The 15,992-nt window shown below is 37.9% G+C and overlaps 1 protein-coding gene across 2 annotated transcripts; it reads left to right on the top strand.

Moving 5' to 3' along the window:
• Positions 1-234: 234 nt before the first annotated feature.
• On the top strand, positions 235-9,449 carry LOC124167891 (rhodopsin-like). 2 transcript variants are annotated; one of them, XM_046545950.1, is made up of 8 exons: positions 235-371; positions 1,160-1,283; positions 2,492-2,730; positions 3,879-3,985; positions 5,111-5,217; positions 6,134-6,392; positions 7,062-7,228; positions 8,958-9,449. In XM_046545950.1, the coding sequence occupies exons 2-8, from the start codon at positions 1,165-1,167 to the stop codon at positions 9,091-9,093; spliced, it is 1,134 nt and encodes a 377-aa protein (XP_046401906.1). In that variant the 5' UTR covers positions 235-371; positions 1,160-1,164; the 3' UTR covers positions 9,094-9,449. The 2 variants fall into 2 exon arrangements, with proteins under 2 accessions (XP_046401906.1, XP_046401905.1); XM_046545949.1 differs by having other exon boundaries at positions 1,157-1,283.
• Positions 9,450-15,992: the final 6,543 nt, after the last annotated feature.

Here is a 15,992-nt window from a genome sequence, read left to right as displayed (position 1 = left end):
GGGAGTAAAGAGGGAGACTACAAAATGAGGGGAACAGGGTACTACATCCCCCCTCCGCGCGAAACTTAAACGGTTCGTCCCATAAGAAGGGATAATGGAAAAGGAGGTGGGCAAGGTGGGGAATAGGAGGTGGGCACGTAATGCTTAGACTCGTCCCAGTGGAAGGGGTGAATATCTCTCCCACCTCATTAGTATTACCCCTAACGTGTTTCGCCGGTATATAAGGGCAGCCAGGGTCTAGCAGGACGAGTCAACCAGGGAAGCGGCGATCCCAAGGCGGAGTCCAGAGGAATCTCGAAAAACTGCAGTAGTTCGTCGTATTCCATAGCGATTTGCTTCAGTTTTCCTGTTCCAAGAGTATTATTCCTCTGGTGAGTGGCAGCAGAGGGTGAAATATCACCCTGAGCCTGAATTCTAACATCGAGTATTCAGCCATCTTCAAATACCTGGCTATTTCTTTCATTCTCTGAGCCAGTTTTCAATTTCACACCCTGGTTAATTTTCTTTGAAATTCGTCATCTCTAGAATTTGGCCCTAGAATAAGTATAACTATCTATCAAGAGTAACTCAACTCACCAATAATTCCGAATTAATCAACTGCAACAGTAATTAATTGACCTTTTTCATCGGTTGAAGATCTAATGAAACCTCAACTTTTGATTTATTGGATACCTTGTAATTTTGAGAGCGAAAGGGATTTGATCTTAAAATTCGAAGATACACCTTGAGAGTTTTTCATTTCTGCAATATTAATTTAATCGGTTCAATTACTTAATTTATCCCACTTATCGCATTCAGTCTTAGTTAAACAAGATTCGATCAGTGATTGAATTATTCCTGAAATACGGAAATTTTACCGAAAATCATAACGGTCATTATATTCTAATTTTTCACCTGGAACTCCAATCTGCCATTGATTTCATATTAAAAATTGACGATATCGGCATCTTTCCTGATTTCTAATAGCGTTCTCCTGATCGAAATTTAGGTAAATGATCATAGAAACGTCACCTTAGGGAAAGTTTTGGAATAAAAACTGATTTCAAGCGATTAATACTTAAAAGTGTAATACCGATCAAGATATGAGGGCAATTTAAGCCAAAGATGCCTCGACACAGTGTTATAATCCATGAAATTTTCTTTTTTATCTTTCCAGCAGCCAAAATGTCCGGGGATCTTGGACCAAGCTTCAGCGCCTACAACTGGAATAATGCCAACCTGGGCAACATGACCGTCGTGGACAAAGTTCCACCCGAGATGCTCTTCCTAGTTGACTCCCACTGGTAAGACACGCACGACCCTCACCTAAACACTGACATTAAACCATTGAAAAAATATCATTTGTAATCAAAATACATATTCCCACGCCCAGCAACTATATTTCCTCCTCACAGAGATATCACAGAACATTTCAGCATATCCTACCGATTTAAAATCACAAACTTTTTTAAGTATAACTACCTTCATGAAACTATACTTCCTCCTCAATATTCCTAAAAGAGATATCACGGAAAATTTCAACGTATCCCATCGATTTTCAAATCAAAAACATTTTGAAGGATAACCATCTTGGTGTGCTCGTCTGAAGTTTTCAATAGTCACTGCCAAAATTCACCTTTGCCTTCAATACCCAAATGAAACACATTAACGAACGGTTACAGTTTAGATCGCTCGAGAATTCTAATTACAGCACCACAACACCCTCGATGAAATATTAATATAATTCAAGTTGATAAATTGTACCATATTACTGAGTACTTTCAATACTTTAAAGTAATTTAAAAAAATGTTAATAAAGAATACGAGCAACCACTCACACAATTTCACGACACCATGAAATAATTTCGTATCTTTCACAGCGATTCATAAAAGTTCACCTTTTCTAATGCATCGAATATTAAATAAAATAATTTAGCATTCTTTGACAAAGACATATACTTTCAAATATAATTTCAATCAATAATTTCACAAAATATTTAACAAAAGGTACCTTCTAGCTTTTATTCACTTCCCCTAACCAATTTTCCCTGCACTGAAATCAGCACTCTCCCGGTTCAAAACTCGGGTGAAAAAAATCTCCAAATGCGAGGCAAACCAGAGAATAGAACTGCACCCCCCATATCCTGAATGTGAGATATTCACACGCTTAGTATGGGGTGAGCTCTACCCTCACCTAGATAAACCGGGTTGAATTACTGGGTGATTGATAGCTATTCCAACCAACCTATTACTTTTCCCCCAACTACTAATCCCAATATCCCTTTAATTCAGTTCTTTAAATCAATATTTCCTGAACGTCAATCGAAATTCTTAATTCTGCCTGCATAATTCACTAAAACTGTGCCAACTACCCTGCCTCAGTTTTTTCCTACCATCTATTGCAATGTGTTTTTACTAAGAAATACGTGGCAACATTTAACTCCGAACCTAACGACATCTAGAACTTTGAGAACGGTGAGCGCACCAATCTTCTTCTCGCCTTTGCCTACAGGTACCAATTCCCCCCCCTGAACCCCCTCTGGCACTCCCTGCTGGGGTTCTTCATCAGCATGCTCGGATTCATCTCCATCTGCGGAAATGGCGTCGTCATCTATGTCTTCTCGTGCACTAAGTCGCTGAGGACGCCCTCCAACATGCTCGTTGTCAACCTCGCCATCTCCGACTTCGGTCTCATGGCCACCATGGCACCCATGATGACCATCAACTGCTACTTCGAGACATGGTCCCTCGGTAAGCATCTCACTCCAGACCCTCGGCAACTAATCACTGCGGCCTTTTGGCGCGCGCGCCAAATCGTAAGATAAAATTCTCTCCCATACTTCGCGCCATATGTCTTCCCTCGGATAATTATTCCAGTAATATTATATCAACTTGAATTCAGGCCAAATGCGCGGCGAAACAAACCACTCTCGAGGAAATTAGCATTTACGTTTGAGAAAAATTATAGCGATCAATACAGCAAAATATTTTGGAATCAAATCAATATGGAATGGGAATCAGTTAATTACGAAAAAAAATAACTACCCTAAAATAATCTTTGCAACGGTTTTCAATTCGCGATGAATGTTTTTGTTGCCTCTCAAGGAATTAAAAAAATCGTAGCGAAAAAGTAAATAAATAAACGATGGAACTACGAACCGCGCTTAATAACTTGATAATTATTGACCTTTGCTATTGAACTGCAAATAAAATAAAAAATAGAGCGCAAAATCAATTGACGATGGGAAAAAATCAAATTGTAATGCACAGAATAACAGAAATTAAAAACATATCGCATTAATTTTTTAAATGCAGTTCCTATCCATTTTTAGCTATCAAGTCTTGTCTCTCTATCACTTTAAAATTTTGAAGACGGAAATACAAAACAATAAATGAAAATCCTCATTCATTTTTAATTAAAGATGGGGATTACTTTTCCCCCAACTACTAATCCCAATATCCCTTTTATTCAGTTCTTCAAATCAATATTTCCTGAACGTCAATCGAAATTCTTAATTATTTCTGCCTACATAATTAACTAAAACTGTGCCATGATCGGAAATAAATCTTTCTCTACCAATGATTGTTCTAAAAATATAATTCTAGGAGTATTATAAAGCGATTGCAATTTCCAGATTTCAAATATTCTACTTTTCTGGATATACTAAATTGTAAAACTACCCCATAATGCCATAAACCTCAATGGAAAGGTAGGAAAGCAATTTTTTATTGTCCTAAGATACGAATAATGCGTGAAAGTAGGATCTTTGTAAGCTAAAATCTCAGTCTTTCTACCACCAATGCCTCCGAATATAATGTGAATCATTGCTGAAAATCTTAAAAATACGACGCCTTTTTTGCACTTAAATCCAAGTTGCATACTTATCTCGCATTTCCAGGGCCATTCATGTGCCAGATCTACGGAATGCTGGGCTCTACGTTCGGCTGCGTATCCATCTGGACCATGTGTGTCATTGCATGGGACAGGTACAACGTGATTGTCAAGGTGAGTAAAAGTAGAGATCACGAACACTTATTACTGCATAAACAACTCTCGATTAATACAATTTTCAAGCTTAACTATTTTTTTAAATCTCAAGACCAAAAAATTTCACTAAATTACAAATTACTTATGAAATCTAATAAATCCTAGTAAAAGTATAAATTGTTTTCTTGTACTCAGCTATCGCTGAAATACATTTGAATTCTCGACGGAAATTGGCTAGACGAACAATTTTATTTCGCCTTGAAAATCTAAAATCTTCACTGCAAGGAAAACGCTTGCCTGAGAAAAAGCAAAACTAAGTTAAAGAAAAACTAATACTCATTACCCCTTGGCCTAGCCTCAAACGGTTGCACAGAACTGAGTTTAAGGAGCAAATAAGATTCAAGAAATAGGATTACTTAAGATTTTTCTAGCTATTCTCTTCCTAGCAAACGATTCACATGAAGTAGTAGTGTTTCATGTTTACTCTGCATCTCGGTTGAAACTGATCCGTTTAACTCCCACTTAAAAGTCTACGCTTTGAAGTATTATGCGCTATGATCCTATTACTTAGCGTATTCTCGTGCAGCACTTGCGAGGATTTTACCAAGATACCTTTCTGGGACACTTAAAGAAATGCACTCAGGGAAACCTCAAAATACTTCACTTTAATGGTTTTCGTAGATTTTAACTTCGTTCACTGAACTCCTGATGAATAGCGAGGAACTTATCCTGGGATTGCTGAGCTAGAGCCAAAGGAAAAATTACTTTTTTTAATTCGATAGTCACCAAATCCGGAAAACAGATAGAAGCGCAGAACATCTGATGAAATATCATCGAATCATTTATGATTTTTAACATAGCCACTCATTCACAATCAACTATTTCTATAACGAAGTGTCTTTCATTGCTAACTATTTCTCTATTAACTTTACAAGACGATCCAACTTAGAATCACAGTCAAGAGACAAGCTAATAAAGCTTATAATGCATTCTGAACAGAGTATTATTTAAATAAGTCATACACAAGCCCAATATTTTAGGAAAATCGACGAAGTATTGAATGAACAGGCTCGCAGGAAGTTAGCTTAACAAGTTCACCATTATTTACTCACTCAATGAATATGATGACTTCGTCCTTTCCAGGGTCTTTCTGCTAAGCCTTTGACCACGAAGGGAGCCCTCTTCTGGATCTCCCAGGTGTGGCTTAACTCTGCCATCTGGACTGTCGCTCCACTTCTCGGGTGGAACAGGTGAGCTACTGGATCTGAAATTTTTGAAAAAACTCAAAGGATAGCCAACGATATGAGCGAGATAAATTAGAAATAAATTAACTCTCTAGCTTTCTAAAGAATAAATAAAGATAACCAACTGACATGGCGGAAATCAAAATAACATTCCTAGTTTTACCTCATGCTTCATGAAAGTTTGAACGCACGATAAATAATCAAACGCAATGCGGGAAGCTGATCCTCTTTCTAAAATACTCTTATCCTTCTCAAAAATATTTATTTCAAGAACTCAAAGGGTCAACGAGGCAGACACTCACAGAAATAAAGACCACCCTAACTGAAATAGTTTCATGCTGGACTCAGTGAGCGGTTGCAAACCACAATCTTGAATTTAAAAGGAAAAACTCACCACTATCAAAATATATGATCAGCTGGATAATTAAAAACGGCAGCAAACAGTTATAGATCTAAACAGTTGGCTACGAATGGTTAAAAACCTCATAGTTACGACATCGCGAATTTGAAGATTCAATCGTGACTCTAGCTTCTTGATGGCACGTCACTCAATTAAATAGCAGCCCACTACGGAAAAGATCTGCTGGATGAATTGAGATGTTTTTAGATCATTACTATCGTGATTGTAAAGATAGATTGTAAAGTCATAGTTGGGAATAATCTCGAGGGTTGACGAACGAAGAAAAACGAGCCACGAACTTCGAAAAATTGCATCTTTAATGGTGTCTGCAGTTTCTTAAAAGCATTTAAATCCATTAAATAGCAGACTAGAATAGTGAGATCTGCTGAATGAACTTAGATTTGTTTGTGGATCATTACTATAGTGTCAATTCGAATAGCAGAGTCATAGGTGGGAAAAATCTAGAGGGTTAGCAAGCGAACTTGGAAAGAACAACGAACCATTGCTTTTCTCTCCCGACAGATATGTCCCAGAGGGTAACATGACTTCCTGCGGAACTGACTACCTGTCCACCGACTGGGTCAGCGTTTCCTACATCTGGGCCTACTCCTTCTACTGCTATCTTCTGCCCCTCGGCATCATCATCTATGCTTACTGGTTCATCGTGCAGGCCGTGGCTGCTCACGAGAAGCAGATGAGGGAACAGGCCAAGAAGATGAATGTTGCTTCCTTGAGGTCCTCTGAGTCTCAGGCTACCAGCGCCGAATGCAAGCTCGCTAAGGTAAATTGACAACACGAATAAAAAACAAGAACGCAACGATATTCTGAATCCATGGTGACCAATGACATTATCATCATAAAAGTATAATTTACCGATTGTAATCGGGTCAAACTAGCAATTTTATTAATACCGGGAATCCAAATAGTTGCCATTTACCATGACCTCTTCATCACTCAAATAGACACCGACCCAGAACAGTTAATTTCTTATAAATAACCGGCAGTGCTTGCTGTTTCATAACTTTAATGACAAAATTTACATTCACATCCTAAATATATAAAGATTTTTTTAGAACAAACCGAGAATTCGAATATTTAATGATGACCACTTGATGAAAATTCACTCAATTAGATACCGGCCCAGAACAGCAAATTACTCCAGAATTACTTGTGATTTCCTGTTTCATATCCATTCGGAAAATAATCATCATCAATATAATATCGGAAGAATAGCGCCATAATTTCTCATTCATTCCCAATCCAAATGTAGACGGAATAATAAAATAAAATCGAAACCCTTTTGTAAGCAACAGATCTCCAACCAAACCCAAGACTTGAACTGAAAAATATCAACTCTCTCCAATTCTACCGAAAGATGACTCGATCTCATCAAAGTTCATTCAACGAACTTTCGTCACACATGTTTTTTTATTACTTTCTTGCTATACAGGTCGCTCTGATGACCATCTCCCTGTGGTTCATCGCATGGACCCCATACCTCATCATCAACGTTGCTGGAATCTTCGCTCCTAAGTCTCTCAGCCCTCTTGCCAGCATCTGGGGAGCCGTCTTCGCCAAGGCCAACGCTGTCTACAACCCAATTGTCTACGGTATCAGGTGAGAAATGGGACCTTAAAAGGGAGAATCGATTGAAATGCCTAAATCTAACCAAACGGACAGCTATTGAAAAATACTTACTGAATGTTGTAACAGCCTAATACTTGGGAATACTAAAGAAAGCGCGGGGCAGATACTCTGGGAACGGTTTTCTGATGAAATAACTACACTATTAATCATTTTAACAAAATTTTTATATGACTTCAATGTCATATTCAATTTAAAAAGCACACTTAATCATATTCCGTAAAACACGGTCGCAAAAATTCTGGGAATATCCACCGAAATAAATAATATCAATATTCTAATGTAATAGATCATAGATACTTTTCAAATAAATTTCTAAGGACTAACCGCACTTAAAGATGGCAACTCATTGAATCAATAATAATGACAAACTTTGCAGTAAATCGACACGAAATAACCATCGCGTTGCAAACTATTCGCTTGATATTAAACGATTAATAGTCTTCAGCTGCAGAGAAAAATGTGCTTTGGAGAAGCAATACTGATGATTAGTTAATTGAACATTCATTCTTTTTAAAAATTATAATTTTCAATTCATAAAGGATGGCGCTGCTCGAAAACTCGATAACGAAAAGGTTGAAGGTGTTCCAGCACCAAGCATACAGACAAGAAGAGCACTTGGGGGTCCTCTAAAGAGGTGAAACCAACTCACTTCCTGGCGATCGCTAAGTAACGGGATTTCGTGCCTCCCGACCTCACATGCAGAAGGAACTCAAAACATTTAATCCTAAAAGCCCTTTAAAAACAGAAAACCCCGAAGATAACTTTTTTCTCCCACGGGAAGTTGAACCGAACAGGTTTTAAGTGAATCACACACCTCCGACTAGGGCTTGAGGCCATGTAACTTACAAGCATTTTTAAAAGTGGAGCAAAAAATGATACAACAGGTGGGGATCGGGGTTCAGATTTCTATGGCTACTAACTCCTAACAAACTATGTTGGGAAGGTGGGATCGACACTTCACAAATTGGTGACTCTTCGATAACACATAAATAACTCGATAAAATAAACACAAAACGATTCGATATGAGCTTTAAAAGATCATGCACTTAATTACACTATAATACATTGCAATCACACGAATTCTCCCGTCTAGAAAAACAATTCTTACTACTTTCCTGATTTTTTCATCTCTCTTATACCCCAACGCAAGACTAATTTGATACCAGAAGGAAAGGAAAATATCTAAAAAATCAACACCGAACAGGAATATATATCTATAATTTCATCCGGAAATCTGGAAAACACACTGATAAGTGATTCATTTAGAAGTGAGACTGGGACACAAAAACTGGTCACGGCTCCTTGCTGATTAAGCAACAAAATGCATAATTTTTTTTAGCAATGCGAGCTTATTACATACAAATGGGGAATAAAAATACGCCGATCAACTCTATACTGCAAAAAAATAACTGCAAATCCATCCAACTGCCAGAAGCAGCACCTGGAAACTTATACTCAATTACACCAACTGATCACGCCCATTAACGAAATGAATCATATCGTGAATGGCTCTAGTTCTCTCGAAATGCGAGCAAGTTAAAAATGCCAAAAAGATCGTATGCTTTCCCGGCGAATACAAGAGATAAAATCGTCAAAGATTTGGCACTGGGCAAAACTATTTAAAGGCAACGTTTCCATGAGAACCTCATCTTCACCTGGGATAAAACTGACCATAAATACCTTCTCTTCTATATTCCAGCCACCCCAAGTACCGTGCTGCTCTCTACCAGAAGTTCCCAAGCCTTGCCTGCTCTCCAGATCCAGCTCCAGCTGCTGACAACCAGTCCCAGGGATCTGCTGGTACCGCCGTCAGCGACGAGAAGTCCTCTGCCTAATCAACGACGACCACCAACCCCGCAGGGCGTCCGCTTGCCTCACGGGGAACATCTTCGCGGGCCGAATGCAATGAGGCGAAACCCGGAAGGAGATAAAAAGAAGAGAACCCTATTATACAAGTCCGCCGCCCTTCCCTGAAGCAACTCCCTATGAGAGATCCCATTTCTCCATCCGCTTCTGTTTTTCAAAGCTCTCGTGAGGCATGTTTGGAGCCCGGACGCCATGGAAAAAATCCGATCAATAAAAAAACGATGTAAATGGGTTGTAGGATGCTCTTATTACTATTATTGCTACTACTGTATATTATTATTATGTATACATGTGACAGTGTTTGAATAAAATCCTTTACATCAAAGCACTACTTGTTTCGTGTATCTCCTTCAAATGACCAATGGATATACCCTTTTAAAAAGCGAAAAACGTTGCGAAGGATGGCGATCAAAAGGACAAATGTCTAATTGCAAATGGTATTTCATCTTCGAGAACTTCTGAAAACTCTACAGCTGCACTAAAATTTCGGACTGACTAATCAGCAATACGCTCCGCTGACAATACAGGCTGAGGAAAAAAAATCGAAGAAGGCCTAAGGTTAGCTATAAAATATCACCGACATTTCTAGTTGATAGCTCCGAATACTCCAAATACTCCGAATACTCTGTGGAACTGTTACGTGGATGCTATATTCTCCGCTAAATATATCACCGAATGATAGCTCCGAATACTCTAAATGCAGCTCTGTAGCACGCTTTAGTGGATGCAATATTCTCCGCTAAATATATCACTGAATGATAGCTCCGAATACTCCAAATATAGCTCTGTGGAACTGTTTAGTGGATCCAATATTCTTCGCTAAATATAGGATAAATAAATTGACTACGACGTCATAGGGATGCATTGCAAATGGAAACAAATACGGGGACTAAAAACATCACGAAAACAATATTATATCATTGAAATAATATTCCCACCTGAGACACACTTAGCACATAATAAGCGGACAAAATTACTTCAAAGATATTTACATGACGGAAAGAGACATTGCAATTACCGATTACATAGATTCTCCCAAAACGAAACAAAGCTCATTTTACTTTCCTGATGGCTTAAAACATTCAAAATTACTCAAATTATCCACTGAATAAAAAACATTTGCATTAATACACAACACTAACGCATAAAATTGAAAAATGCATACAAGAAAACTTAAAAAGATTATCGAAGAAATGGCAACAAGGATGAAATTATTGTGCATAGGAGAAAACGCTAAAAATATGTAGTCTTCGGATGGAGCTTGAACTCTGCTCTGAAAGTGTCCTACCATTAAAAAAAACATCGGTGAACAAGTCCTCTGCAAAATACGATCCGTATTGCGATCAATATCTCCCAAAACTTAATAACAAAAAAAAACACATACGCAGTCAAAAGCACGTACTCAGGAAAAATACCCTGATAAATAAATAATCAATGATAACACTGGCCAGAATTCAGAGGATCATAATGGTTTTAGCATCAATAATAGCCATGAATGTTTCATTGAGACGAGAGACAGGCTTGAAATCGTATCGTCCATCAACTCGGAACTCCCCTCGTCATACGATAGGGATAGAATCCCCATATAAGAATGCAACGTCAATTTATCATTAAGATTTAAATGAAATACGTTTGAAAACCATAAATATAGAAACCCAGAGATTTTGAAAGCAGAGAAGGAAAACCGAGCACATTCATTTGCGTCGTACGGCTCGTTTATTATCTCTGTTACGGTCTTCAAATATTAACCTCTCCCTCTTTGATGCATAGTTCTGTCAAAATTTACACAATGCTGATAGTCGAACCACGAACTTTAGGCACTGAGCAGAATTTTTAGTTTTTCAATTAGTAATGATAAAACGAGTCATGTATCGAGTTCTACGGGCAATTTATAACCACCTGTTTCGGACTTTTTGTGATGTACTTTCCGTAAGATTCCCTAACAAGAACGATTTGAATTTTCTCACAATGTAACAAATGTATTTCTTGGCAGTATTAGTAAGAATGCTGGACATTTTAGAAAAAAAGGATGAATTGTATTAATGCCGGCAGAATAAATCGCTTATAGTCGGTTTATTCGCCAGATCGAAGTGAACTTGGTTTTGACTGCGAAACTGTGCTCTGTCAAAACTGCGAAAAGTACACTAGTAATGAAATCAAATGATTTTGGCGTGACTTGGTGGATATTCATGGTGAAAAAAAACAGTACTGTTCCACAAACTTTTATTTGCTGTAGAATGGTTTAGACGGCTATAGCGTCGTTATAAAGACAGAAGGAGCAATAGGGTAGTTTCCTTCATCAAAGAAAACGTAATGCATTGATTGCTATTCGTTACCCACCATTAGGGTTTTCATAATATACAAATTATTTGGTTTTAGAAATCCCAGTTTAAACGAATGCTAATGGTCATATTTAAACCTCATTTGAAAAAGGCCAGATTGGCGCCCATGCGATGCCACTCCACGTGACGTCACAGGGACCTAGTTTCTACACGAGAGGATAGGAGTTTTACATCGTCTGAGATTACCAATGCATGCATGAGTCACAGAGCTCAGGGAAACATCTCTTAATAATCACCTATTATAACTGCCTAAGGTCGGAAATTTTCCTTCGTTTGATATGGTAGTAATAATCCTTATTTAAGCCAAGCGCTACCTACTAGCAGGGTACTCTGCAACCTGCTAGCATCCTGCGTCGTATCAGCGCTCAAAGCCTCGCCCCAAGGTCACCTCACTTGCGGCGGCGGGAACCAGTCACGCGGACTTTTCCCATCATTCCTACTTAGCCGTCGCGTTATCGCGCGCTTGAAAATTTTCACTTTTCGTTTAATCGCGAAAATTAGATATCGTCATTCGAAAATCTAAAAGCGTGAAATGCGTACTCCAGGAGTAATAATCTTTCGATTTAGGCAATAAAAAAATAATAGGAAACCACCCTATTACAATGTTGAGCCTTATGCACACCATTATTTTCTTTCGTCGCGAAAAGTGATCCCTAGAGCGATCGCTTTTCGCGACCGGAAAAATGATCGCTCGAGTGATCATTTTTCTGAATCGCACGGTCCCTCCCGCCGTCATCTTTCACATGACTTCCGATATCACAGCTTGTTGTCATAGGACCCGCGTAACGAAAATATATAGCGTGTTTGTGTATCTATGAGTATCTATCACTTACTTTTAAATTTACGGCCCGTTTGACTGACCCCATTGCACTCATCATATTCAGAGCGTAGACGCAACTTTTATCTTCAAGAATCACTTTGTCATTTGAGTTGAAAATCACTTTTCCTTGGCAGAATGATTTTCTGAGCCAATCTACAGGACTCAGTACTTTCTGAAGATAAAAGTGATCTATGTTCTGATATGTGATGAGTGCAATGGGGTGTACGTCGGTCAACCTTAAATTTAAAACTCGTGTCGACGAATGTAAAGGAAGTGCTAGATTGAAAGACAGTTGCTCAACCAGTCGTATTCTGTCTTTGTTTTAGGAGTACCACTTATTTTAACTGAAGTTATTACTTTGAGGTTTTCAGGATATAGAGAGTAGACCTATTGCCATATTTTCCAGCATGACCGTTATGAAAGTTTTATACTTGTGCAATTACAGAGGTAATATTTTCAAAATTGATACCCGCGAAAACCTATGAAAATTAAAAGGAATTAAGGCATATAATGAGCAGAGGAAAAACCATTTCATTTGACAGGGATTTGAAATTATATTTTACGAATTTATATTTTACGAATTATATTACGGCCATATGATATAATATTTGCACGACCTGATTCCATTGGTAGTTTTTTGTCGTGTATAAGCAATTAACGGTTTTTATTCTTGAAATATGAATTGATGCTTTTCCGGCGAATGATGTGGGTAAACTCTTCTCGGGATTCCCACCGGATTAATTATTCCATAACGGCCAACGTTTCAATTAAAAATTATGAGAACTTACAGCAAAGACTCCAAAGATGCGCTCCGAACAAATGTTGAAAGTCTGACAGTTGGTTGGAAATTTCGCAAGTGTCAATGATTGAGTTAATTACGCAGGAAAAGAGTATAGTAACAGCTTAATTTTTTTAAACTCGTCAAGGGTAAATAGTTGGTAACAATTTAATTAAATTTTCTCACAAATAAGAAGTGATGAAAACATTTCTCTTTCGCCAACATCATCCAACAAATAAAACAACATTCAGCCCTGAGGATGAGCTCCGAGTCGGAGCTTGAAACGTTGGCCATTGTGGAAAAATAACCCGGTGGGAATCCCGAGAAGAGTTTACCCAGGTCTTTATTTTTCACGAAAAAAGACTTCAAGCGGTAGCAATGCGTCCCCGTAACACCTTTGCGCATTTTTTCTCGATTAGTTTCTTTTTTTTTTCGGGGTGCCTTTCACTTTCTTTGACCATTCGCTTTCTCTGGGAGTCTAGCCTGTGGCGGCGAGGTAGCGCGTGACCGTGGTAACGTAGAGACTGATAAATTGCAGCGCGATCATTAGGATGGGTAACTTTCACCGGCCCGCCGAAACGCTCGCTGGGAAGCGCGGACTCAAAATGTTCTTGCAAGGCAAGGTCATCGGAAACGCTATCTGCGACCATCCGACCTTGGCACTTGGGCAGCTTGGGCTATAACTATAAGGAGAAAACAGGTTTATTATTGAAGTATTCTACCGATTAAGGTAGGTTTCCATGGAGCACTACACGGAGAAGAATTTGCACTTCCCTCTGCAATTCACGATAAGACCTACTCCCTTTCATTCTTTCTGAAAATCCTATTCTTTTCCTTTCTCTCCCTCGTTTACCTAACATTCTACCCTCTAACACTGTTTACAACATCCCCTACCCGCTAAGTACTCGCTCCATTCATACCCTCTGTCTCCTCCGCATCTCATCTAAAATATTACACAGGAAGTGACAAAGAAATATCGGTCGAAATCGATTTTCGAGCAATCAATTTTTATTGAAATGAAAAGCTCGGCTTAAAAAAATATCCGTATTGTGAAACAAAATACCGATTTATCGAAAAAATTGACGGTTCAAAAAAGTAAAAAAATTAAGTTTATTATTCATTCGAAAAAGAATTTTCTAGTAAGACAAGAGCATCGTCACTCTATCTATAATGCTACCATCCTAACATAGCACTTGGGTATGAAAAGCTATTACCATAAGGATTACCCAGGTAGTGATGGAAAATATCCGTAAAAATTGATTTTTCGAGAAATCGAGTTTTAATCGAAATGAAAATCTGGACTTTTCAACAAAAATCGAAGTTTGAAACAAAAGGTCGATTAATTGAAAAAAAAATCAACCACCTTAAAAAAAGTTTGTACAAAACCATGTTTATTATTCATTCGAAAAAGAATATTCTTGCAAGAAGAGATCATCTCAACTTATCTATTCTGTGAAAATCATAACTTCGCACTTGAGCATTTAAAGATATTACCATTATGATTACCCAGGTAGTGATGGAAAATATCCGTAAAAATCGATTTTTCGAGCAATCGGTTTTTAATCGAAATGAAAAGCTCGACTATTCAAACAAACTCAATATTTAAACCAAAATATATCGATTGATTAAAAAATCCACTATTCTTAAAAATAGTATGTAAAACAAATCATCAAACTTGCACATATTGTCTTAAATTTCCTGTGTAACAGTGCACGTGTGACGAAATATCTCTTTGAATAATCTCGATCTATTAGCAAAGTTGGAGGAGTTCAACTTTGAAGGCAAAAAGAATCGATGACTGTTGATACGCGTCGAGCGTTGGTGTTGATTTAGCTACGCAGGTAAAGTATACAGCTACACCTTGCTGCAACAAAAAAGTCGAAACCTGCTAATATAATATAAAGATCTATTACATCATCGATTAACCACAATATTTACCATCTTGATTATACGCCGAAGTGGACGGCTGTTGGTGCCGAATATTACGATCGACTCGTGCGTGTTTACAATGACATTGAAGCGCTGGGAACAAATTATGAATGGAACGAGGACGTGATAGCTATTGATGCGATCAATTAGGGAGCCTGAAGCAGTTCAACTTTGGCCACAGTGGGAGTCAATATGGCTACGGATGTGTCTAAAGTGGCAAATATTGATTTAATTACTCGGGCACATAACATGATAAGAGTTTGATTTTTTTAGTTAATTACTAGAGAAGGACTCGTGGTAGGTTATTATTTTGATGAATTTTCTCGCTAAAAAAGGATTGATGAAAATATTTCTCTTTCTCCGACATAAATTCTTTAATTTTTCCATCCCAGCCATCATGAAGCATATTAGTACTCTTGGGTCACTTCTGTTTTGATAAAAGTAGCGAGATACAGCGATAAGTCCATTGCACAAACGCTCAACAATTGCCTACTGAATCAAATCCGCTCATCTACTGTCGGCGTGCTGTGCTGCTGTGCCGCTGTACTTTGCAAATTTATATCTGGGCTTGTGCACATACTAAAATAATGAATAATATGTCATTTTAAATAAAATTTTATTCTTAATTCCAGCGTATTTTTTGTTTGATGAAAAAATTAATAATGTAGACTCACCAGAGCAATAAGTGACTCCGCAAACCGTAAAATTATCAGTTTTGTCAATTTAATGCCATAGCCCTAGTAGTACTAGGGCTCGTATTGACAGTCGCTCCTTCTATCGTCTGCTTCACCGAGGTGATCGGTCAGACAAAAGCGAATCGTTGAATTCTATTTTTACGAAAATAATTCCCACTGATAAACTTGATTAGTTGCTTCTTGATTCAAAGGTACTAATTTTGAGATTTGTTTAGAGATAAAACAATAAAAACATCTCAAGCAGTAAAAGATGGTCATCTGATCATATGCATATTTCTTTACTATTCAGTTAATACATGCATAC

This window comes from Ischnura elegans, chromosome 11, assembly GCF_921293095.1.
Source record: "Ischnura elegans chromosome 11, ioIscEleg1.1, whole genome shotgun sequence".
Taxonomy (NCBI): Eukaryota; Metazoa; Arthropoda; class Insecta; order Odonata; family Coenagrionidae; genus Ischnura; species Ischnura elegans.
This window is presented reverse-complemented; position numbering and strand designations above follow the sequence as displayed.